The sequence below is a fragment of the Leiobunum rupestre genome, chromosome 5, assembly GCF_980474605.1.
Source record: "Leiobunum rupestre chromosome 5, qqLeiRupe1.1.hap1, whole genome shotgun sequence".
Lineage (NCBI taxonomy): Eukaryota > Metazoa > Arthropoda > Arachnida > Opiliones > Sclerosomatidae > Leiobunum > Leiobunum rupestre.
The window spans coordinates 29172276-29195735 of NC_143388.1; the positions used below are offsets into that span (position 1 = coordinate 29172276).

At 35.1% G+C, this 23460-nt stretch overlaps 4 protein-coding genes across 7 annotated transcripts; 1 reads left to right on the top strand and 3 right to left on the bottom strand.

The window, feature by feature from the left end:
• The first annotated feature begins 312 nt into the window (after positions 1–312).
• LOC149944062 (serine/threonine-protein kinase 31-like) lies at positions 313–11459 on the top strand. Of its 2 annotated transcripts, none has more exons than XM_090174312.1 (19): positions 313–778; positions 3343–3424; positions 3492–3633; positions 3708–3930; positions 3992–4159; positions 4215–4442; positions 6030–6232; positions 6293–6533; positions 6596–7030; positions 7350–7463; positions 7526–7615; positions 8087–8224; positions 8289–8639; positions 8702–8782; positions 8837–8959; positions 9024–9137; positions 9323–9664; positions 9730–9798; positions 9865–11459. In XM_090174312.1, the coding sequence occupies exons 1-19, from the start codon at positions 713–715 to the stop codon at positions 10342–10344; spliced, it is 3690 nt and encodes a 1229-aa protein (XP_090030438.1). In that variant the 5' UTR covers positions 313–712; the 3' UTR covers positions 10345–11459. The 2 variants fall into 2 exon arrangements, with proteins under 2 accessions (XP_090030438.1, XP_090030439.1); XM_090174313.1 differs by having other exon boundaries at positions 314–778; positions 3343–3437; positions 3520–3633.
• On the bottom strand, positions 11327–15334 carry LOC149944063 (protein odr-4 homolog). Its single transcript, XM_090174314.1, has 9 exons — positions 15158–15334; positions 14933–15097; positions 14553–14752; positions 13508–13862; positions 13322–13447; positions 13171–13258; positions 11683–11865; positions 11526–11621; positions 11327–11459 (listed from the first exon to the last, which is right to left on the bottom strand). Exons 1-9 carry the CDS (start codon positions 15251–15253, stop codon positions 11389–11391), a joined length of 1380 nt encoding a protein of 459 aa, XP_090030440.1. The 5' UTR covers positions 15254–15334; the 3' UTR covers positions 11327–11388.
• Positions 15335–15744: 410 nt separating this feature from the next.
• Positions 15745–19769, bottom strand: TH1 (negative elongation factor complex member TH1). The gene is made up of 15 exons (XM_090176232.1): positions 19551–19769; positions 19281–19396; positions 19105–19214; positions 18932–19041; positions 18759–18866; positions 18507–18659; positions 18302–18432; positions 18120–18240; positions 17211–17390; positions 17011–17147; positions 16825–16939; positions 16318–16413; positions 16118–16258; positions 15919–16051; positions 15745–15858 (listed from the first exon to the last, which is right to left on the bottom strand). The coding sequence occupies exons 1-15, from the start codon at positions 19602–19604 to the stop codon at positions 15824–15826; spliced, it is 1740 nt and encodes a 579-aa protein (XP_090032358.1). The 5' UTR covers positions 19605–19769; the 3' UTR covers positions 15745–15823.
• Positions 19770–19945: 176 nt separating this feature from the next.
• LOC149944065 (solute carrier family 66 member 2) lies at positions 19946–21620 on the bottom strand. 3 transcript variants are annotated; one of them, XM_090176234.1, is made up of 5 exons: positions 21225–21620; positions 21023–21159; positions 20824–20907; positions 20437–20653; positions 19946–20376 (listed from the first exon to the last, which is right to left on the bottom strand). In XM_090176234.1, the coding sequence occupies exons 1-5, from the start codon at positions 21464–21466 to the stop codon at positions 20184–20186; spliced, it is 873 nt and encodes a 290-aa protein (XP_090032360.1). In that variant the 5' UTR covers positions 21467–21620; the 3' UTR covers positions 19946–20183. The 3 variants fall into 3 exon arrangements, with proteins under 3 accessions (XP_090032360.1, XP_090032361.1, XP_090032363.1); XM_090176237.1 differs by having other exon boundaries at positions 20178–20376; positions 20459–20653; XM_090176235.1 differs by lacking the exon at positions 20824–20907 and having other exon boundaries at positions 19954–20376.
• Positions 21621–23460: the final 1840 nt, after the last annotated feature.

Here is a 23460-nt window from a genome sequence, read left to right on the forward strand (position 1 = left end):
TTGGTACTTCCTGGATTTTATTCGATGCTGGTTTTGTGTATTTATTTTTATTTTTTTTCGACTGTGCTCCTCGTTTGTGAGTGAGCCGCCCTGTTCCAAAAGGGTTGTCAGTAAATAAATCTTAATCTTAAATCTTAAACAACTAAAAAACTCATTTTATTTAATGGTATGTGACAGTGACAGCGCTATTTGCTATAGTGTATTTTTATCGACTATCGTTGCCGTTCGCCTGCTCTAAAGTGTCTGGAGCTACAGTCTCATTAAAATGTTTTTTTCGGTTCTGGAACTGTCGAAGGTATTGCCCCAATAGATAGCTCTGCCCATTCTTAGCCATCAAAAGCGTGTATGTTTTCCAAAAATCATGACTCTACATCTAGATAAGTTTGGTGCTCTTAGGTCTCCTCGAGGCTCAAGCTAATAAAATATTTTGCTTTCAAAGTGAAGTTTATTCTCTTCTGAGTTTTCCCAACCCAATTTTGTCTATTTCTTCTCATTGTACAAAGTTGTTTTTATTTTCTACAAACGTTAAGTGTAAAATAACCCCTTAAGTTCAAACCTTTAGCTGTTTGAAAATTGAAACATTATAATGTCGCGATTTTGAAAGCTTTGCATTGAAAAGTTAAACTTTGACCTTAGGCCTAGGTCACTCATTGTTAAAAGTATTCACTGTAAACTTGCTGTGCAGTAACGTCCGTCTTGTCATGTAAAGAAAATGTCGAAAACTAGAGGAACAAACTTCGACATTTTTGTGGGAAATGTACCACCTTCAGGAGAAGAGGTAGGAACTATTCTAACTTTTATATGATATAAAGGTATTCAATTGGTTTTGACAACAATGAGGTATTAAAAATGAACTTCTGTTGAGGAAATTTCAAACCTTTATTCATGAAACGTCTGTTATACTATGTAAAAAGTAAAAGTTGGGCTTAACTTTGGTTTTTATATTTTTCGCGTACCTTAAGATATCAGGAGAACTACCCGAGTTTCCTTGTTTGTTAAAAAAAAACTCAATTCGCGACTGAAAACTATCGCTACGCCCCCTTTGGTTTACCATTGAAAGCTAGATAGGTAAAGAGGCTGAAGCAGACACTAATAGTTTTTCCTCATCATTATTCGTAAATTTTACTTTATAAATATTGATACTTCCATTTTAATATAATTTTTGGATAGTTTGCTTATATTTTGATAAGATTATTTAAGAAAAAATGTTCTTATGACTTCTTAATTGGGCGCAAGCTCGGAGAAGCTAACACAGTTATGCCATCTAGACTTGTTTCGGTCGGGAATAGTATTAGGTGGTTGCTCGAATATTTTAAATAAAATGAAAACTCAAAAGATTTTTTCATCTTCTTCAAAAGAGTATGTAACAAAGAACCTCTTCAAAATTGACTGAAATTACTAAGTTAGACAGGAAATTTTCACTTCGTCTTTTGCTGTAAAATTAACTATTGGGGTTGTGCACAAAATAATATTTAAGCTATAAAATAAGCATTAGCTTCATCTCGTTATTTTTAGTGGTTCACTGTGGTGTAACTAGGTCAATGCGGGCAAATTAGCTCTGCCATCCTCCACAACTGGTGAACTGTTGGTGTGCTTAGCTTAAGTTTCCAGGCCCCCACTGCGAAACATTATTTGGGATGGCATGACTGACCAAACTAGTAGTCGTTAACTGTCTAGAAAAAAACCCGGGCTGCAAAATTTTTTAAAAACATAATTTTATTTAATTTCAGTACAATTTCAAGGTGTCAAGGTGGGAATATAAATCATTATAATTTTTTCGGGGCTGATAAATGTAATGATATTTGGTTTAGGGACAGGGGTGCCAAAGAAGTTAATCGACCTCTGCACTAACCCTTCAAAAACAGAATTTTCTTTGAGCAAAAGTCACAGATCTCCCAAACTTGCCAAGAACTCACAAACCGCTAAACCCATTCGAGCAGCCTAACAATTTAAAACTGCCAAACCTGCGAAAAAGTCCCTAATCGCCAAAGTCTTCCCAAAACCCACCCTTAAGTCAAAACTGCCAAACCTGCGAAAAAGTCCCTAATCGCCAAAGTCTTTCCAAAACCGACCCTAAAGTCAAAACTGCCAAACCTGCGAAAAAGTCCCTAATCACCAAAGTCTTCAGAAAACCCACCCTAAAGTCAAAACTGCCAAACCTGCGAAAAAGTCCCTAATCACCAAAGTCTTCCCAAAACCCACCCTTAAGTCAAAACTGCCAAACTTGCAAAAAAATTGTAATGGACTATATGTGTGGGTCTAATTTAACACTGTGACGCCCTTGCCCCCGGGGTAGAAAGTGGTTGAAAGCCAATAGCTAAGAATGACTGGAGGCAGTCTGACCCGAGGAGTGGGTATTGATACATAATAATAATAATTGGTTCCTTAGTTATAAGGTGTTTTTTCTTACTGTTATTAAGCAAGGGAGAGAGTACCAATTTTTAACTGAGACTCGCAAAAAAGTCACAAACCACCAATGCTACTGAACAACCAAACTTTGCAAACCAACAGGCCAGCACAAAAATCACCAACTGCTAAACCCACTCAAAATTTAAAAAATGCAAAGTGGCCTCAAATTCTGTTTAACCCTCCAAAACTCAGCGGAAATTCAAAACAAAAAAACTTGTTCAATTTCACATAGACAAACCCAAAAAGATGGTCAAAAATCACAAAACAACTACCCTGCCCAAAAACCACAAAACCAACTTAAGGTGCACAGAAATCTCAAACCAGCGACTATGCTCAAATAACACAAACTTACTATCCTTCCCAAAAACACAAACTTAAGAAACACACAAAAACCCAAATTCGCCCCATTCACAAACTTCCAAAGCCATCCAAAAGTTACGTATAATAGTGCAAATAAAGTTACACAACGGATAAAGGAAAATGACAAACCAAGCATCTAACATCTAAAATCACACAGTGCAAAACCGGGCCAAAAATCAATAACCCCCCCAGACCCACTGATGTGTTCAAAAGTCAGAAACTGCCACAGCCACTCAAGCCACACCATCCATTCTTTCCAAAAATCAAAAGCGCAAAACACAAGCCCCAAAACTTGACCACTTAAAAGACCCATATATATTAACACTCCCAAATTTTAAAAATATTTAATTTATTACGGAGGACTCATGAGGCATATGTTTTTAAAAAATTAAAATAATTAAAATCATATGCCTCATGAGTCCTCCATAATAAATTAAATATTTTTATTGCAACACCATGAAAAAAATTAGTGCCTCTATTACTCCCAAATTTTACTGAAAATAAAACTGTTTCCTTGTATTTGTATTGGTTTACTTTTCAATAATTTGTAATAATGTATTATATTTGTTGTAGAAATCAGTTCGAGATTTATTTTCTCAATATGGAGAAATAAAGGATATTTTTATGCCAGAATCAAAGAAACCATCACCCACAGGTGCAAAAATAGCGTATGTGCCTTTCGTTTTTGTCCGCCTGAGCTTGTACCTAACTTTGTTGAATAGAGCTAATAACTATTTTTGAAAAATGCAGCTTTGTCCATTACACGTGTGAAGAAGATGCAAATAACGCTATCGAGGGTAAGAATGGTTTCTCTTGGAATGGCAATGTTCTTCTGGTCAGAAAGTCGGACAAATGGCTCAAAAGGTTGTTATGAATCTAATTTATACCCTAATTTGGTTTATGCATTTTCATTTCTGATTCAATGATGGTATTATTAGAATTAAAGACGCTGGTGGTAATGCCAATCCTTCGGCTTTTGTTCCTAAAACTATTAAATCCTCACACCAGCTTAAAAAAGAAAAATATGAGCAAGCTAATTACAATGCTAGTAATGGAACTAGTAAAAATATGCCATCTAGCTCAAGTTACGGTGCTTACCCTGGAGACTCATCATGTTATGGGGAATCTACAAAGTCTTTCCACTCTTCTGGAGATGAAAGGGTACATAAAGTATAACTTGCTGAGAGTCAGGTTTTTAAACATAAAATTTTTATTCTTCCAGCAATTATATTCCATGAAACTATGCTTGTCTCATCTTGTCGATCCAATCTGTTTTTTTGCGCATGTTCAAAATGATTACGATGATAATCAATTAATGGAGCTACAAGCGGAACTTCAAATGGTTTGCAACAATGCTCCACCCGTATCAGATAAATTAAGCTACAATAAAGTATGATGGAAAGATCTTTTCCCTGGTGCAAAGTTAAATAATGAATTTTTATTAGATTTACGCAACAAAATTCAGTGAAGATGATACTTGGTATCGTTGCACTGTTGAATCAGTTGACAATTACCTGGCAACTGCCAAAGTCAATTATATTGATTTTGGAAATTTCGAACAAGTACCTTGTAACAGTATTGTAGATCTACCCCATCACCTTACTGCTATTCCGGTCTTGGCTTTCCAGTGCAAATTATGCGATGTAAACATAGCAGAGGGCTTATACCAACAGGTTTTCATATCTTTTTTACTTCTTAACATAGGGGTTGGAAAAAATCATAAAATCTCTTTAAAAGCACAATTTATCTGTCTTTACTTAGTTGAACGATGGTTTTTCATTTCTATTTATTGCATTTCTGCTTCCAGCCACAAAAATTTATGAGCTATTGTTTTCTAAAATCATATAGCGTTTTCCATTTGACTTCTCAAGATTTGTTTTTCCAAATCAGTCTATAATTCATCTCAATTAGATCGAAATAGAATTGGAACATATTTTGAAGATTTGAGCAGTTTTATTATCATTCTAAGAGAGCTATCTTGATCTGTTAATCTATTTAAAACGTTAGATCGGTTTCCAAAGATCTCAGAGCACTTGAGAAAAATAATTTGAACACACAAAAATTGATTGAAGCAGATCTGAGTATGCAAATGGAACATAGTAAGTTTATCATGTCAATCTTGAGCGCTCTGGAGCAGTTAAATGGAAAATGCTACTAGTTTAGGGCTGTGTGAGTAGTGGTTTTATGCAATCGAGTCAGGTGTCGAGTATTAATAAATTTTTCATCAGGTAGTTGAGTTGTGTAATATTTTGATCGAGTCGTGTTGTCGAGTATTTGATTATTTCAAAATTTTCGTTGTTCGAGTAGTCAAGTATTCAGAAAAATCCACTCGAGTACTCTAGTAGTTAGAAAAATCATTTGGATACTTGATTAATCGAAGAGTTCTATTCGAGTAGTCAAGTAATTAAGAAAACTATAAAATAGCCTACTAGTTACTACTTAAATGGATGTTAGGTAGCAACTAACAAGTTAAAAAAGAGGAAAATAATTAACAAAATGCTCAACTAAAGAACATTACTTGGGCACTTACGGCAGAGAGAATTCCGGGCTATCTCGAAACCAAAACCAAAACTAAAAATCTTATATTCGAATCCAGCCAGCCAATCACTCTAGGTCATTGAAAGAGATGTTCGCTTGGATTTATTTCCCCCATTTCTCTACCCGGGCACATTTCGGTGAGTACCCGATTAAGCAAATTTCTGATACTCTATAATAGGTGCTAGCATAAATTGCTCTGTCTTGTTCAACTTGTTAAAATGTTCCACGCGCTCTTTAATATTTTAGCGTAAAAGGCCACGCATTTTTATTATTTCAGGGAGCTCGCGCGAAATCGCTCAAGCACGTTTACACTAAAATATCACGACGCGCGTGGAACTTTTTAACAAGTTGAACAAGACATAAATAGAGTTTATGATAGCGTCTATTGATGAGTTTTTAAAATTTTCTCATTCGAGTAACAAGTTCGAGTATCTGACCTCAAAAATTGTCGGAAACTCGATGTTGAACGAGTATATGCATAGCCCTATACTAGTTTGTTAAAATTTAACATACTTAAACCCATAAATTTTAATTAAAGTTAGAAAAATTTGGGCAAACTTGGCCCGAATTGGCAAATTAAGTCGATCTTTTAAAATATTTCCAACGTATTCAAGACGAAAGGTGGTTTTAATCCAGTTGTATTAAATAGACTGAATGGTTCATTGCCAACCCTTGCTACTAGTTTGTTTGTTTGCTTTTCTCAATGAATATTTTTAATCTAGGCAATGGACGAATTCCAAGAAATTATCAAAGGAAAACTTTTGCATGCATCTGGTTTTCGCTCTAATAATGGACACTCGGAATACTATATGGTTGTAAACTTAGAGTTCGAGGGCTTTAACATTATCGCCCACTTGATTGATAGTGGCTATCTCATTCGATGTAAAACCCCTTTGGATCCATCCCCCATCTACGAAAAACGCGGGTAAATTAAAAGTGTTGGAAATTTAATTTAGAGGTGGTGTCTCAAATTAAATATTTCTAGGGTCAAAGATAGAAAACGTGATCCGTGTTCTGAAAAGATGGAGAAATCTCAAGTGGCTTATAATGTGGGAAACCGTTTGAATCAAAAAATGGGCAACAATTTTAAAGGCTTGGGCAAAAAGAACAACTACACCTTTGGTAGTAACAGTTCAATTAGTGAATACAGCATTGGCCCCTCTGTGCTTATGTCGCAAATAGATAATTTGAAAATAGAATTGTCAAGAGAAAAGGGGAAGTCTGAGGTATGAGTTAAACCACGTTTTTGTGGTATAATGTGTAACTGAAATAACGTGATTTTTTTAAGGCTCTTGAAAGCAGATGTAGAAAACTCCAGGCACAACAACAAAAGCCAGATATCTTGTCACAATGTGATGTTTTTTCACAAATAACTTCACTGTTTAATGATATTCCACGGATAACTCTTATGAGACAACAGTTACCCATTGGACCTGGTATGGGCATCTCCCAAGATTGTGTGGAAACGGCGATTCTCCTCTTATGGAAAGGCAAAGAACAGCCTACGCCTACAATTGATGAGCAATTGCTTAAAAGCGTTAATGATGAAAACCAATTGTATTATCAAGTTCAGAATGAAATTTTTGAATGCAAGGATAAAATTCTGTTGACAGATCTCATACGTAAAAGAAACGAGTTACGTTTAGAACTCCATTCACAACTGAAATCTTTTTGCGAGTTAGTTGAAGGTATGCCTCTTCAGGAAAGAGTTAACCAACTTGAAGTAAGTTCCACCATGGCCAACTTTGATCTCGCAATATAGCAGCCAACCCATTCGCTGAATTTCCGTGAGCAAGGCTATAACGAGCGTGGCGCTGCACTTGTACAATTTTTTTGACTTCAATGCAAAAACTATTCTAGAAATAATATTCCGCTAGGGGGGGCTGAAACCATACAGATATCTTTTGCTTGTAGGTTAACATAAAAACCTCAACAAATAGGTTGGCTGCAATAGCGTGAGATCACAGTTGGCAGTGGTTCCACAAACTGAAATTTAATCTCCAAAAGTTAGTTAATTCTAATTGGTTTTATTACATATTTAGGCAGTATTAATTGAATTAGAAAAAACGTATCAACCTTTTTTAAAAATGAGAACCACAGCTGAAGATATTCCTATTCAACTACAAGATTTAGTATTATTCTATCGCAAAATAAGGGTATATTTAATTTTTAACCTTGGTTTAGAAATTAGATCTAATTCAAGTTATCGCTATCATAGGAAGAATGTAAGCCTAAATTTCGGGAAATTCAGTTACACACAAATCAAGCTCATTCAGCCCTAATGGAAAGTCTCACCTCTTTGAGCAAGGTAAGAGCCATTTAAATTTGATAGAATGCAGACTGATAGTGTTTTCCCTTGGGCTGCTCCGAGTGATCTCAGATCGCCCTGAAAAACGAAACTTATTCCATTGGGGAAAAGGAGCAGCGTTTTCCATTGACCCTGTTGCTCCCTCGTGGAGTGATGCGATCGCTCTGAAAATTTTGCTTTGTATCGAGAGACTAGGCAGCTTGGATCAATCTACGAGGGAGCAACAGGGTCAATGGAAAATGAACTTCATACACTTTTGCTTGACCTTTGAAAGAGAGCAGACTCTACGCCACTCTCTTAAATATTTGTATTTCATTGGGAGCAATTTAGATCGATCCTCTGATCTAGAGGGATGATATCTGTGAGACAAAATCGGCTCACTCTCGGAGTGGTTTCTATTGGAAACGCTATAAATCGACCTTTTCAACTAGGGAACTTATATTAATAGTTTTTTGTTTCTGTGCAATTCAGGGTCTGCGTTTAACAGTTCATAAAAACATATTGTCACGGAAAGAAGTCCCAAGGCATGAATTCTCAGAACAACAGCTTCACAAAGCAGTGAGAGAGTTGAAAAAATGCTTGAATCAAGAATTCACAGAATGCAATTTGGTAAATATATTAACTCCTATAGCATAATAAACTAACTTGCTTAATGAATTAAAAATAATTTTAGGAACATAGTAATCATGCGAGTGTCGTAGCGATATTAACTCAACAACTCTACAAAGAGTTAAGCATTGAATTGAATAAAGTGAAGCAATTGAGCATCTCTGAAGAACTGTACAGACAAAAATATGAAGAAATTACACCTTGGCTCAATGCAGAACCCGATATGCAACGAATTGTTGAACTCAGAAAGGAGACTAAAAAAATTCGTTCAAAGTTCAGACATAAGTTAGCCGACAAAAGTGATTTAGAGGAGAGTGAAGAAAAAGATGAATCAGAAATTCAGGCTAATATCTCAGATTTGAACTCTCTGAGGTTCGAGTTGCAGAAGAAATTCAACGAAGACAATATGGAAATGGTACTAGATTTCTACATTTATTGAAAATAATAAAATTTTAAACTTTTTCATCCATTCCATAGCAACAAATAGTGACCTATTACCATTCTGTATTTCCTGAGCTAAATCTTCTCTTCCCAGATCTCAAACTTGAACAGTATTATGTAAGTAGGTATGCAAACATATTTATAGATATTTACCTTTATTTAATTTAATAGAGATATGGAGGTTTAGTGAAATACATCAGACAAATTGAGTATTACAATGTTGAGAGAGTTAACAACAAAATGGGGATCGATTGTTACATTTCCACCTTCTTAAACATGCCAATAACACTTAAAGTAAGTCTCAATAAACGCTTTAGTGTCCTGCTATTTCATCGGTTTTAATATTAACTCTATTCAGCAATATCTTACTGATGGCGATCAAATTCAGGAAGCGCTTCTTATGAAAGCCAAAGATTATGGCAGTCTTCAAAGTGAAAATTTGTTAAAAATTGATGCTATTTTTTTTTCAAGTGTAAGTTTTTTTAATTTTAAAAAGCCTATGGTAACAAAACCCCATTGTTTAAAATAGGGATAGAACCACCCACTTATGAAACGAATATACCTGTGCATATTTTTGTACAGCTTTTACCATGTGCTGTTACTATAATTATGTATTTAAAGTTTCATTTCATACGTTCTTTATTAATGTTTGTCCAGAATTGTCGTTTGGCTTACGTTCAGCAAGAAAGGTACGATTCGTGGCTGGACAGAACTAAAACTCAAACAATTTCGCTTGAAGAGAAATTGCTTGTTTTGTCTGGGATTCTGCAAGGGCTGAGGACTTTGCATTCGGCAAATCTAATTCATGGATGTTTACATCCAGACACAGTTTTCACTTACGGTCAAACATACGCAATTCTCGACAGCATTCCATTACTGGAAAGTAAACTTCAAAATTTAACTTTGCCGATAATCAATGGTATCAGTTTTCAATGCCCCAGGCTTCCCAGGCCATGTGCTGCTAATGATATTTATGCATTTTTCTGCATTGCATTATGGGTGAGTTATAATGTTTTATTATTGAAACGTTAGAGGATAATTTTTTTTTCAACCCTTTTTCCCAGTTTTTCTTCCCAGATACCCATTTCACTGTAAATGATTTCGGTGTACCTGATCTGACATTGCTCGATGTGGTAATTTCTTTTCGTATAAATTTTGATGTTCCGTTTTTATATGATAATCTTGGATGTTTTTCACAGCCACCCGAGTTGGTTGAGTATTTTCCTCCCATTTACAAGTTCTTGAACTCCGTCCCAGCTGAGTACCCAACAGTCAGTGAATTGTTAACCAATTATTGTCTCTTTGGATCTCAAAACAACAATTTTGTGGATGATGGTAACAATCAGGATGTTTTAGCTGGCAATATTCCCGAACAACTTGTTCGTTTTGAAGAACCAGATGCAGTTCCGACAGTTCAAGAACATGTGAGTGAAGAAAGTTTAGCCGCTTCGAGTCACCCCAATGGAAGTATTAGGGCCAGTTTGCCATGTGGCGAAAATGACGATTCAGAATCTAGTGATGATGTGGAAAAAGATGATGAAACAGATGACGAAGAAGAAGAATCTCAGGAAGACAGTTTCAGCGTCAATGGTTATAATACTTATCGAGAAACTAGTGTTTGCACAATGGGTGAAACTAGCCTGAAATTTTCTTCTTCCGACAATAACGATTTTGATTAAATGTTGTTGTTGGCAACTTAAAAAGAAATCATGATAAAACAGCTGTCATACTTAACGAACTCTTATATATCTCTATCTTCAGTATACAAAAACCTGCCTTATAAGGCATAATTATCGTAATTCAAAGTAACGGTAAAGTAAAAATTAGAGGGAGAAGTTTAGTATAACTTCCTTTTTGAATATATAATAATAATAATAACCATAATCACATTCCATTTTAATGCCAATATGAATTGCGCTAAATAGACGAGATAGTGGCATTCGAGTTTAAAACGAAAAAGTTTGAGAAATTTTTTGGCACTTAAGCCCAGTGGCCCTTGCGTCTTTTCTAAGTGGCGCAATTTGTTATCTACACTATAAGATTATCGAAGAATAAAGTAGTTTTTCGAGTATCATCGCACTAATTAATCTTCATAATGAGTAGTGTTATTCTTAACGGGAATTTCTCTCTCCCGTAATTTTATTTTACTCTGCCGTTCCTTTTAGAGGGTAAAAGACAACCCCTTTGTTAAAGTTGCTTAAATCTCTTTAAAAAACATAATTAAAACTTCCCTCGGAATGACTTTGAAAAAAAGGGTTTGACCTTTAAGAATCTTTAACATTTTTCAACTTCAAATCGCGATTATCTTGTCAAAACATACCTTACTATTTTGGCAGCTGTTTTGTCTTTTGATAGATATTTTATTTTGTTTTTATTAACCAAAGATGGTTTTATCGCACAAATGCGAAAAGTGCCAATAACAACGCATATTTGTTTATATTTGTTGTTATAAGTTCCTTTATTCAGTTGTTCTGAAACTTCACAATCTAATTTGTGATACACTTTTTAATCTTCCTAACTGTATAAGAGGTAGCTTTTATAATTCATGAAGTTTATAGAAGCTGCTTCTTAACAAGTGAAATTTAATCAAGTCAACCCAATTTCTTTTATTAATTACGTATGTTTGGCTAATATGCCCGTTTGACAGTACAAATTGTTAAATAAATGATCATTATGTTGAGAGAATAAATTTATTTTTTCTTTGAAAGTGCAACTAATATAAACTAATTTTCCAACAAAAAGAAATAACCAACTGCCATGGCTGTTGCCAAAACCGCAGCACTGACTGCTGGCACTGCAATAAGTTTTAAAATCATTTAGACAATGATAAAAATCCAATTAAAAGGTCACTGAATATTACAAATAACATTTCTCCTGCTACTTATGGCTTCTATGACCTGTTCTCCTGCCTCAGATAATCTTTCTTCCATATCTGGTTCTGAAAACTCTTTGCTGGCTGTAAATTAATATAAAGGTGAGTTATATTCTTAGATTCTTCTTTATGTTTTGTTACATACAACGAGCATGTTCAAAGGAAGTGTCTATATCTTCTTCCTTTAGCTGTAGGTTCAGTAATTCTTGAAATGCCTCTAATGAATCCTTGGCTGAATCACCATGGTAGACATAATCAGAAACTGCGATCTCAGTTCCTGGTAACTGGGTAAAAACCCTTCTTGGAAGTTCGTGAACTAAAGTTGGATCTGAAAAGAAGCCCATGCTGTCATTTACTAAAAACGTGTAAAATAAGAGTTTAAATCTAGCATTCAATATTTTCTGTGTTTTTATTGGTTAAACATTTAGGCGATTTGTAGTTTTTTTTTCTGAACTTGAGCGCCACGTTTAACATTTTCATAAAGATGTTTTTACCAGGTCTAGTCTACTTGAGAAACAGCAATCATTGCACAATAAATCATCATTCATTTAATCTAACGTTATGTACTGTGCATGCCTTATTGTGTTGTTGTTCAATTAATTATCCCCAAACCCACAGAAAAATATACAAGAGGAATAGTAGATGGGGGGGGGGGGGTTGTTAGGCAGAGTCACGTTTCCACTGGGTATAAATAGTTGGACCAACTAAGAACACCCCTCGAGTAAGACTAAACATTTTGAGGAGGGACTAGGCATCCTTGTTTTAATACGTATTAAGCGGAATTACCCCGTGCTAAGCCTCAAGATACAGTTGAAAGACTTGTAATAGCTAATAGTTGCTATTCCTTTGCTATATTTTCTGTGCAAAACCTGGACTATGACGCAATGACCATTAAGACGCGGCGCGCAGGGTGGGGTGCATTTGGCCGACTGCTCATAATGTCCGAATGCCCATTAGGCCGACAGCTCATTTGGTCGACTTTTCAGTCGGTCAAATGAGCAGAACATATGGCCGACTGTTGTACTATAGCCTGTCCTATACTATGTCTTTAGTGTTAGGTTGACTTATAGAACGGGAATAAGTATTGGCGCCGCGCACTCACTTCCCAGCCCCGTTCTTTATAGCTGGGCCTTCTAAAACGCGACCTAGAGGACAGTACCTCGCCAAACGCACCTAGGATCGTCCAACCGCCAAACGAGCGGTCAGCCGAATGAACAGTCAGCAAAATGCACTGTCCATTTGGCCGGCTTCTCAGTCGGCGCGCACACCCCTCGAGAAAGCTTCTAAAAATTTGGGGAGGGACTAGGCGTCCTTGGTTTAATACGTATTAAGCGGAAGTACTCCGTGTTAAGCCTCAAGCATAGAAATCTTAGAAATACAGTTGAAAGCCTTGTCATAGCTAATAGTTGCTATTCCTCTGCTATATTTTCTATGCAAAACCACCTTGACTAAACCGCGAGTTACAAAAACCATGAGGGTGAATTGGCTTTGACTTAACTTCAAGTACCTAAGAAAACCTTGCTTCACTTGAGTAAAAACGTTGTGTTGGCATTCTATTTCTAAGGTTTTCGGTTTTTTTTACTATAAATTGGGAAAATATTTTAAGCCTTTGAAGCTTTGGGTAAAAGCCTACCTTGTTGCTCTTCATTAATGAACAACATATCTTCACAATGAATTTCACAGCGAGATGTTAGGCTTCGGATTACGTCTTGTTTTATAGCCTTTATTGAGAAAACTTAAAATTAATAGTTAATTCAATATCATAAAACTACTAGAGATCTTACCATAATGGCCTCTTCAATTGTTGACTTACTGGGAATGTAAGCCCTGCAATGGAATGTCCCTTTCACCTCCATAGCTGCCCCGCAGTTAACCAATTCTGGGTCTTTCATTGAGTTATTGTTTAAATTCTGAGAATAATACTTTTTGTTACTTTCCAGTGTTACAGTTTAAAACGTATATCTTTTTACCATGAGTAGGAAAACGTCTACACTGTGTTGTAACTTTTGTATGTTATTCTTATCTTTCTGCTTGCCCTTCTTTCCACCTTCAGAATTTTGTGGGGATAAAATATCACTTCCTTCTCTAATTTTGCCATCAATTGAGACAATGGCTTCAGCGACTGAAGTATAAAACGGCTCTAATCCAGTTTGGATTTGTTTGAGCAAACTTTGTTTGCTTTTATCACTGCCAATAGGAATCCACTGATCTATATTATATTCAGTATTTAATTGACTCCACTGTATTGGGGAGTTTAACACTTTCCATTCTGCTGGTCGAGCAGTGCTTTTGTAGTCTGCCACATTAAACGTTTTACAAGTAGCTCTAAAAAAGATTAGACAATTTTAATATCCCATTGAAATTTAAAACTAATGGCTTCGGGTTAAGCATAAGGGATCTACTTCAAAATTATTTAAAATTTCATTTGAAATATAAAGTGATGGCTGTCCTGTGCCTCTAAATTATTATAAGAATTTATCTAAAACAAACTTTACAATTAATTATAGTCACATTAAAAGCTTAGACTATATAAATTTAAGGACATTTCTGTGCACCTGGATTTCTCCAGAAATTGTGAAAAACTCTTCTCATTCCTCTATCAGAAAAATAGATGCAACAGAAAGCGCAAGTTTGAAGGAATCACAAGGACCAACCATGTTTAAAATCTTTAGAGACTAAAAGGGTTTTGGTCGCTCCTTGTTATACCTTTGCAATTGCACAGACTGGGTTTACGCATCATTTAGTCAGGAGAGGGATTAGAAGTGTGGTTTACATTTTAGGAGAGCATAAATGTCTCTATAAGAGGAACAACAAACAAATCTCCTGACTGCCATTGTTATATAATAGTTTATTAGTAGCAGGCTCTGAATAAAAAAAAACTTAAAAATAAATTATCTGGTTCATTTTCTAGATATCACTTTCACTTGGTTATTATTTTATCATTGTAATGAAGTATTTGAAATTTCATATAATTTCCACTGAGATCTCCACATTGGCTTAACCTTAGTAACTGACTTATTTGTGACTGAACATAACTGCAGTTGAATTCGGTCATTATTCTGATGGCAAAAGCCTAATTGTTGATCTTTCGATATGGCTTTATATATGGCAAACAATATTTGCCTCAAATTAGGAGTGAACGTGGTTAAAATTTCTGGAGGACCATAAATATAAATTCCTAAAACGTCTAATCCTCCTGGTAACATCCTTGTAACCTTTAACAAATATTCAATTTTATTAACAAGTCTTTACCAAAATATATTTGGGTTACACACTAGACCAGGTCTGAAATTCACATCCCACTTTACAAGAATGAGCAATAAAATTATGTAATAAGTTTTAAATGTGTTAAGAGGGTTGTGAATTCTTTCAAGGGCTTTGCTTCATTACTCTACCTGTCTAGTATGTTGGCAGATCCATGCTTCATCCAAGTCAAATTCTTTCACACTTTTGCTTTTCTTTACTTTATTATCACCATCTTCCGCAATTTCAGGATTTTCCCCTTCTTCCTTGCAAGGTGTAGGGGTTGCGTGAACTATTATATCCCTTTGAGCAGTACTCTAATTTGATAGTAAATTACATTCAGTTATTTGTTAACCAGGATTGAAAATGAAACATACGGATCCTATTAATAAACCACAATGAGGTTTCTTTGATTTAGCACAATTTATTAAAAAGTTGCTAAGTAACTCATCATACACCACAGTTCTACCCATTTTATATTTAAATTAATAGTATTTAATTGAACACTTGAAATTGGGACAGAAAAATATCAGTAACAGATGTCAAACTCTTATAGGAAATGGTCTGTGGTTAGAACAAAATACGTCATGAAATCGTACTATAAGGCCCTTTAAAGTATCAGCCAATGACAGTCTTCAGGATAAATCACAGCCAACTTAGATCCACTCGCGAGTTGGCCGTGGATAAATAAAGCGGGAAATTTAAATGTTTTTAATTTTACCTAAAAAAGGATAACAATTAGGCTTTTCAGTTTTTGCATAGAGCTACGTAGTGGCAAATGCAAGAAGCTCATAAACTGCTGGATTTTCGTCTGCTAGCAGACGCTTAATTGAAAAATCGTCGACGAAAATCCAGCAGTTCATGAGCTTCTGGCATTTGCCACTACGTGGCTCTATGTAAACTGAGAAGGTTAATTGGCCTAGTAATTTTCATGAAACTCCAACAAATGATTTCAAAAACGTGTTTATAATATATTTTATTTAAGACAATGGTCCCAAAAATATCAAACTTTAAAAAAATTTACAATTTTGGAAATATGGCATTTACCCAATCACAGTATAGTTAGCTTTACAATGAACTGCAAAATAGTTTTCAGTTATATATAAATTAAATTAAGTGTTGAATAAAATGAACTCACCAATAAATTCTGAAACTGGGTCATTGGTTTCATTTTCAGACCTCATTCCTCCTGTTATGTCTTCATTTTCAACCAATGGTAAAAACATTTGTACAAATTCAGGTGTATATGGTGGTGCGATCACATCTAAGACCTTTTCAAATTATAATCATATTGAAATACTGGTAGTGGTAAAATTTAATTTTGCATATTGTCTTACTTCAGTTACAAAATACCGGATCAGGGAAATATCAGTATCTTGCCTTTGCCAACAAGATTTAATGTAGTTAACAACTGGTATAACACACCCACGACTTAGCAAATGAACCATTCGGTCAAGTAACATTTTTTTTAGTTCCAACTGAAACGTGATGTATTATATTAACAATTATATTTAATATTTCAATGTATTATAATTACCTGCACTAGCACGTCAAGATCATCTTGCGTTGACTCGAAAAGTCTAATAAGCAAATCCAAAACCTTTTGATGCAAAGTTGTATGGCACGTTGTCACCTGTTAATTTTCATACTTATATTTTTTAAGTAATTACTTAAAAAATATATTTCAATTAGCTGATAACTGGCTGCGTTCAGTAACGCTCAATGAAATATCTGACAACTTATTTTCATAGAGACTGTTGCTAAACATGAGGTAGGATCTTGTTGAACGCTTTTTAATTTTGTTAATATCGTCTGTCTCGACGTATGCAGCTAGCCTTCCTCCGTGCTGCGACGTCACGTAAACGTTGAGCAACGATAAAACCTACTCTTACAGCCGATGACTTCGTTGTTCAACGCGAAAAAGCGTACAGTCCGAATCCGGACTCAACGGTGAGTCTATTGAGCGTTACTGAAGTGTCTTTTGAGTTTATTGTGCTGGTTGCTACGTGGCTCTAAGCAAACTGAAAAGACTAATTACACCTACTTCATCAAGTAAGGCTAAATGAAGAGGTGTATGTTCTGTTGATAATTTGAAATAGCTTTGCTCCGAAACCACATAGCTGACCCATCGCACTACCCCTAGAGCTACCACTGGAAATCTTCAAAATAGAATGATCATAAAATTATAGCTTTTCATTAATACAAAACTAATGGCATTCTAGGAACAAACCTAATGCATTGATATAGCGAATTTAATTCTGCAATAAGTTCAGTGCTGCCACGTTTCTCATTACAGATCATATTAACTTTTTCAATAGCTTGCGTAGTACTTTTCAATTCGTCTTTATTTAGACTTTTTCTGACATTCTGAATAATATAATTAAAACAATATTAACCAAATGAACTATATAATAAAACAACAAAGCTTACTTTTTTGAACGTTTCATAAACACTGGCGCCATACGCTAGTAAATAAATGTATTTAGGTTTGTGTTCCGGATTTATTTTCGTATTTGGTTTAAATAAACTGTCCATCAAAAGATCTAAAAATTGTGGTACACGAAGTAATTCCACTGGTGGGGGGTCCGTGTTTTGGTACATTTTGAATAACTGAAAAGTTAAAATAATTCAAAAATTGAAGAATTATGGTTATGGGTGATTTAGAGAGGTTTAGAGAATTCTAATATACCGCATACTAGTGTACAGAGTAACTGAGAGCAGTGCTAGAAATAGACCGGAACGATATTCCGTTTCGTAAAGGCTTTTCCTCATATCGTTCTGGTTCGTAATGCACAGCTCCCGTTTTTCAGAATAATCGGAAGCTTTGAAAGGAAACACGTTCCGGTTCGTTAATAAATCCATTTCAAGCACTGACTGAGAGTATATATTGCTACCTAAGAGCAAAAGTTGAGATACGTGACTTTTAAAGAATTTGAAATAAGAATCATGTTTCCACATTAAGCTAAATTATTTTTTAGTATTGCTGTTCTTAGATTATTGCGATTATTCTAGATGTAAAAAATAAGTGTCTCAAAATGGGATTTTTATCTTGCTCTGAGGTAAAAATATCCGTACAGACTATGCAACAATTTAAAAAAAAATTTAAACCTCTCCTAATTCGCCAGTTTCAATAATGTAAAGGTATTTCAAATATCACAAGTAGAGCCAACTCCAATAGTTTTGACACGCTTTTATTTTATTGCAAATCGAAATTGGCCGAGATAATAATTTTGCGTGCGACTCATTTTAAGAGCTCACTGCCTTTTTCAGTGCTAAATTTTGTAAACGGATACATGGCGGTAATGTTATTGAAACTGACAAATTGCATATGAACTTTACCACTGTAATATCAGCTGGATTTAGTGCATTTTTAGACAACATAGCGGATAGAGCCTGACAAGCTCGTGGATAGGCTGCGGCTCCATTAAGCGCCATTGTAATTGGAGTTGCATCATGTCCTCTTAAATTATAAGAAATTTTAATTGAAAGTATTTAAATAAGAATAAAATTTGAAAAATCACGTTGTTTGAGCGTATTTGCTGATTTCTTGAGATAATCGTTTAATATTGCACCCACCCCGAGGTTCTTGCGCTAATATGTGGAGTAGAGCTTGACTGTACAGATAAGTGTGTTCTCCGTGGCAAACCATTTTCTATAAAACATTTGATATTTAAATTTAGTATTTTTTGCTTTATACACATCTAAATTAAAAAGCCAGCATATTACAGTGAATTCGGATAAATTTTTTTCCATATCTTCTTCTCCGCCTTCTAAAAAGTTACTAACAGATGTTTTAAGAATACGAGAGAATACTTCCAGTTGTTGGGAAGCGGTCGAAATACTTGTGATTTCTCCTTGAAATCCAGCATCTGAGATAAGCTACAATTTGTATAAATAAAATGACAATATTTATTGTGATTTAAAAGCTAATTCTCACAGACCACCTCAAAGCGGCCCAAATGAAATTTAAAAACATACTTTTATTGTAAAGTTTAACATTAAACAATCGGGGTAATCTTCAGCTAATTTATAAATGAGTGACCGCCATGTTGGATGTTCGATCATTTCTGTTAGCCAGGCAGGTGTCTAAAGGGTTCAATTATTCAGATTAGACTCTTGACATCAACTTTAAAAAAATTTAGGCTGTTTACTTCTCCCTCATCTGTGAAAATTGTATCAGCTTTTTTGGGGTCGAAATGTTTAATTATCATATCTTTCAAATGATCCTCTACTAGACCTTGTACTTCCGATATTTTCATGCCTGAAGGGGCAATCTAAATTAATTTATTTCCAAAAACATATTTATATTCCTCATAAACTATACCTGCCATAATTAACCATTCTGCCATTAAATTTGCTGTTTGAGCAATTGCGTTATAGTTTTCTGAAAGTAAATCTACAACCTGCTCCGGGTTTCCACCCACTTGAAAATATCTAGTTTAAATGCAATTGATTAAAAATTTGATGCATAATTCCTATTAGCTTTTTGTCACTTTTTACCTTTTTAACTGACTGAAAATTCCCGGTTCCATTATAAAATCCTGACTGCTAAATTTTTCTACGCATTCCTGCATAATTTGTACATTCATCGCTTCGCTTTCTTCCGGGGTTGATGACTAAAAAATTATAATTAGCATTTATACATAAATTTGTCAATTGGCCCATTGAAAAATTTATAACAAACGTATTATTTACGCTTATTTTTTATTAATTCAAGTTTTTATCATGAGCTGAGCTGAATCAATTTTAGGGCAAAGGCCCTGTACCTACCCTGTCATTGTCATCCCAATTTGCCTCCATTTCGTCTTCGAAATCCTCATCCATTTTCCTTCAGTATCTTTTATTTAAAAATATTAAAAGAGTTTGCACTGTTATATTAAATTTAACTATCAAACTTAATCTTTTAATGACACGCTCCCCACCACGACCTTAAGCCCACTGTGCCCACAACAAGTCAAGCCCGTAAATATTTAATCCAGAATGCAACAACCCTGTAACTGACGTCTCAACAAACGCCCTCTCGTGATACATTTTGAAAGCTCAAATGTAAACAATCTCGGTAAAGTGGTGTGGAGCAACCAAGGAGGATTAATCCTCCCCTTGGAGCAACTCTCATGGAGTAGTCAGAAAGGTAAATGACCTTATAAAATTTGCATATAAAGTCTTTCAAAATTATTTATTAATGCTACAAATAAATTAAAATTCCTCAAATTTGAGAAAAGAATATCATTTGGATTTTTTGATACATATAAAAACACTTTCACACAAAGTATAAAAATATTGGTTTATAAACTAAATAATAATGACTAGCAAGTTTATAACTATTTAACTATGTCATCACTTGTATTTTCGTAATATAAGTAAATTTTTTTTGGCAAAGACACATTATGTGCCTAAGAGAAATCAACTAATGTGTTTTCCCGGTTTTAATAAACGACCAGGAGTAATTTGATAAATTAGAATTTGCACCATAATCGATAAATCCATCATTATTTGCAATAACCCACATATCCAAAACTGTTGTGGAACATTTTTTAAAATGAAATAAGTTGTTTTAAAGATATCTCCAGCAGTCCATAAAAACACCATTTTCTTACTGAAAATTAGAAAGTGTTATAAAAAAATATATATAGATTAACAAAAAAAAATTTTGTACCTCATTCCTAGAGTAGATTTACTTTTGAAATTTTTATAAAACTGTGGAACTCCTAACATGGCTTCGGTTAATAATGCCAAAAGCCCAATCCCTTCAATAACTATAGGCACTTCTATAAATAAGTAAACAATCGCACCCACTGCGATTGAAAATGTTGCGATGCACTCAATGTAACTGAGAAAATCAGTCCAAGCCCAAAAATGCTTGATGTTAAAATCTAGACAAAATTTCATTTTAGTAAATTTTGGTTTCAAATAATTAATATCGCCATCAAGCGTTAAACAATTCTTAGTGTAAAAAGTTTGTTCAAAGAAATGAACATGAAGCCCCAGTGCAAATAGTTAATAAAAATTGAGAGCATTCCACAATTCCAAAGTGAAAACATACCCAAAAATACCCTAGATAATTGTATCTTTTCATGCTCAAGTGTGTTGGATTTTTCCGCCAAATCTTCATCCTTCTTTTTAGTGTCTAACATCATTAGTTAGATTTAATATAAATTATGAAACCCCATTTGTTTAGTTTCAAGGAAGAGAAATAGAATTCTGTACTTTTAATGGCAAGCAAAATTCAAAACTATTTTTACCTGTAAATACTTGGGACTGGGCTGGAACTATTTGAGTGCGACGTTTTATACCAATGCATAAATTAATCATAGCAAACATCGCAGAGTTCATTACTATACTTTGTAGTAAAAGAGGCAGCTCAAAAGGGTGGCCAAACCTTTAAGTGATAAGTATATTTTGTTACAAATATATTGCTGGTAGATTTATGAAAAAGTAATTTACCAGAATAAGATTCTCATAGTGTTTGCTAGAAGCAATGCCAAACATACAAACAAAGAAAACCCATCAGCATTTTCTGTGCGTTTAATTTCGCGATATTGTGGTATGTAAGGAACTAGACCACCGAATATCATAGTGAATGATCCAAAATAAGATATCACAGTAGTTAGTAACTCCATGTTCAAACTAGAAAAGCTCACGCCTAAACCACCACTTTCTATACTTCCTAATACATCTTCTTCCATTAGAATTTAAAGAAAAGTTGCTACGTAACAGTAAGGAAATTCAGATTGTATTGTTAAACATTCTTCTATAGACTTGTACTAATAACCGGAGCTAACTATTAAGAGTTCGTTTATGTAAATTAATGCAGGGTAATTATAGTAGGGTAGGAGCCTATGGACACGGCCAACTTCGATCACGCGTACCGCGCTTTAGCGGCCCCATAAATCGCCTCGTAGATAGAAACTCCATGCTCGTATGATACGAGCATGGAGTTTCTATCTACTCGGAGTCGTATCTAATGTTAATTTGCGTGTATGAATAATCCCGATAGGGGCGCTACATACGACCAAAAACCTACTATCGCCAAAGGCGGGGAATACAAGCGAATCCGCGGAAAAATGTTTTTTCTTCGGTTTTCCACTTTCCTTTTTAGAAAAAACAAGGTATAGCAAGTTAAACTATCTTTCGCAATATATTTATGTATAATTTATAGTTTAAAAAAAATATTACCTTTTAAAAATTAAATGAAGAAAAAGAGACGCGTCTTTTACGGAAAGGCGCCATATTAGAACACATAGTTTTGAAGGCTGTAGAGGTGTTTATAGCGTTTTGATACGTAAATAATGTCTCTATTAAACATAATAAATCTTTAATAATAACAAATCTTTATTTATAGTATCAAAAGTGAGATAATTACCAAAAGTGTGAGAATCTCTGTACTTTCGTACGCTAAAGGTTTAATGAATGCTCGACTCGAGATTTACCACATAAAAGACTATTTATTGTCGCCTTTCTGGATCTTTTTTTAGTCTATGGTATTATACCGTAGGTATGTGGCGATCATAGAAATCTCATAGGTAACTAGAATGCTGCCGTGTAACTGGCAAATGGCCCAAACGCCGTGGCAGACGACGCCAGATCTCAGCCAATCAGAGCTCAAAGAGCGGTTCTGCCAAGAATTTAATGTCACCGGAGAGAATGACGTCACCTATCTCCCGCTATAGTAACGGAACCAAGGAGGATTATTATCCTCCTTGGCGGAACCACTCTACGGCCTCTCATTGGCTGAAGGTTCAAGGCGAACTGGTGTCAAGCTCGGCCGTAGGCGGCAGCATTCTAGTTACCTATGAGATTTCTATGGTGGCGATAGCAATAGCATCTCCACAGAATGACGAAAAATCAAAAAATACACTAACTTTGACCAGTGCTACTTAATTCCTCCGTTCCTCACTACGAGGCGTTATTTGTTGGTTTTAACTTCCTTCCCTCCCCAAGGCATACTTCCCCTTCTCCCTTCCCAACTTGTATTTCGCTCGTAACATTCATTATGAAATAGGTCCGTTTGACATACTTTTGGTAATTATGTCACTTTTGATAGTATATATATATATAGCAAATTCACGAGTTTATAACCGTTCTTAGGTAACATTTTCTGTAAATCTAATCAGTTTTAAGAGTAAGAATCTTAAATCTAATATAATTGAAGATAAAAGATGTTTAGGTACATCTTTGGAACTAAATAGGTAAAAGCAAGACACTATAGAGGTCATAGAAATCTCATATGTAACTAGAATGCTGCCGTGTAACTGGCAAATGGCCCAAACGCCGTGGCAGACGAAGCCAGATCTCAGCCAATCAGAGCTCAAAGAGCGGTTCTCCCAAGAATTTAATGTCACCGGAGAGAATGACGTCACCTATCTCCCGCTATAGTAACGGAACCAAGGAGGATTATTATCCTCCTTGGCGGAACCACTCTACGGCCTCTCATTGGCTGAAGGTTCAAGGCGAACTGGCGTCAAGCTCGGCCGTAGGCGGCAGCATTCTAGCGCGTCGAGAAAAAGGCGGGGCTTAACTACGTCAAGTGTAAGACGTAACACGACATTTCAAATTCATTGGCTCAAGGTTTGACGCGATAAGAATGCGTCGTCATGGTAACAAAAAGGCGATCTTCCCGCGTAAAAAAAAGGCTTATAAAACAATAGACTTAAAAACCTCAATTTGTTATCGTACTTAA

Bases quoted from the DNA above. Each gene is read 5' to 3' on its own strand.
- LOC149944062 (XM_090174312.1), top strand. From the start codon at position 713: ATGTCGAAAACTAGAGGAACAAACTTCGACATTTTTGTGGGAAATGTA. The intron at 3,634-3,707 runs GTTGTTATGAAT...TGGTATTATTAG, and splicing joins TCGGACAAATGGCTCAAAAG to AATTAAAGACGCTGGTGGTA. The intron at 7,464-7,525 runs GTATATTTAATT...TCGCTATCATAG, and splicing joins TATTCTATCGCAAAATAAGG to GAAGAATGTAAGCCTAAATT.
- TH1 (XM_090176232.1), bottom strand. From the start codon at position 19,604: ATGGATGAGGATTTCGAAGACGAAATGGAGGCAAATTGGGATGACAAT. The intron at 18,867-18,931 runs GTAAACAGCCTA...TGAACCCTTTAG, and splicing joins TTTTCACAGATGAGGGAGAA to ACACCTGCCTGGCTAACAGA. The intron at 17,391-18,119 runs GTAAAGTTCATA...TTAACTTTTCAG, and splicing joins ATCCAGCTGATATTACAGTG to TTATTCAAAATGTACCAAAA.
- LOC149944063 (XM_090174314.1), bottom strand. From the start codon at position 15,253: ATGGGTAGAACTGTGGTGTATGATGAGTTACTTAGCAACTTTTTAATA. The intron at 13,448-13,507 runs GTAAAAAGATAT...TATTATTCTCAG, and splicing joins TAGACGTTTTCCTACTCATG to AATTTAAACAATAACTCAAT. The intron at 11,460-11,525 runs GTAATATTCAGT...AACTTATTGCAG, and splicing joins TAGCAGGAGAAATGTTATTT to TGCCAGCAGTCAGTGCTGCG.
- LOC149944065 (XM_090176234.1), bottom strand. From the start codon at position 21,466: ATGGAAGAAGATGTATTAGGAAGTATAGAAAGTGGTGGTTTAGGCGTG. The intron at 20,654-20,823 runs GTATGTTTTCAC...AATTTTGTCTAG, and splicing joins ATTATCTAGGGTATTTTTGG to ATTTTAACATCAAGCATTTT. The intron at 20,377-20,436 runs GTACAAAATTTT...TCTAATTTTCAG, and splicing joins AAATCTACTCTAGGAATGAG to TAAGAAAATGGTGTTTTTAT.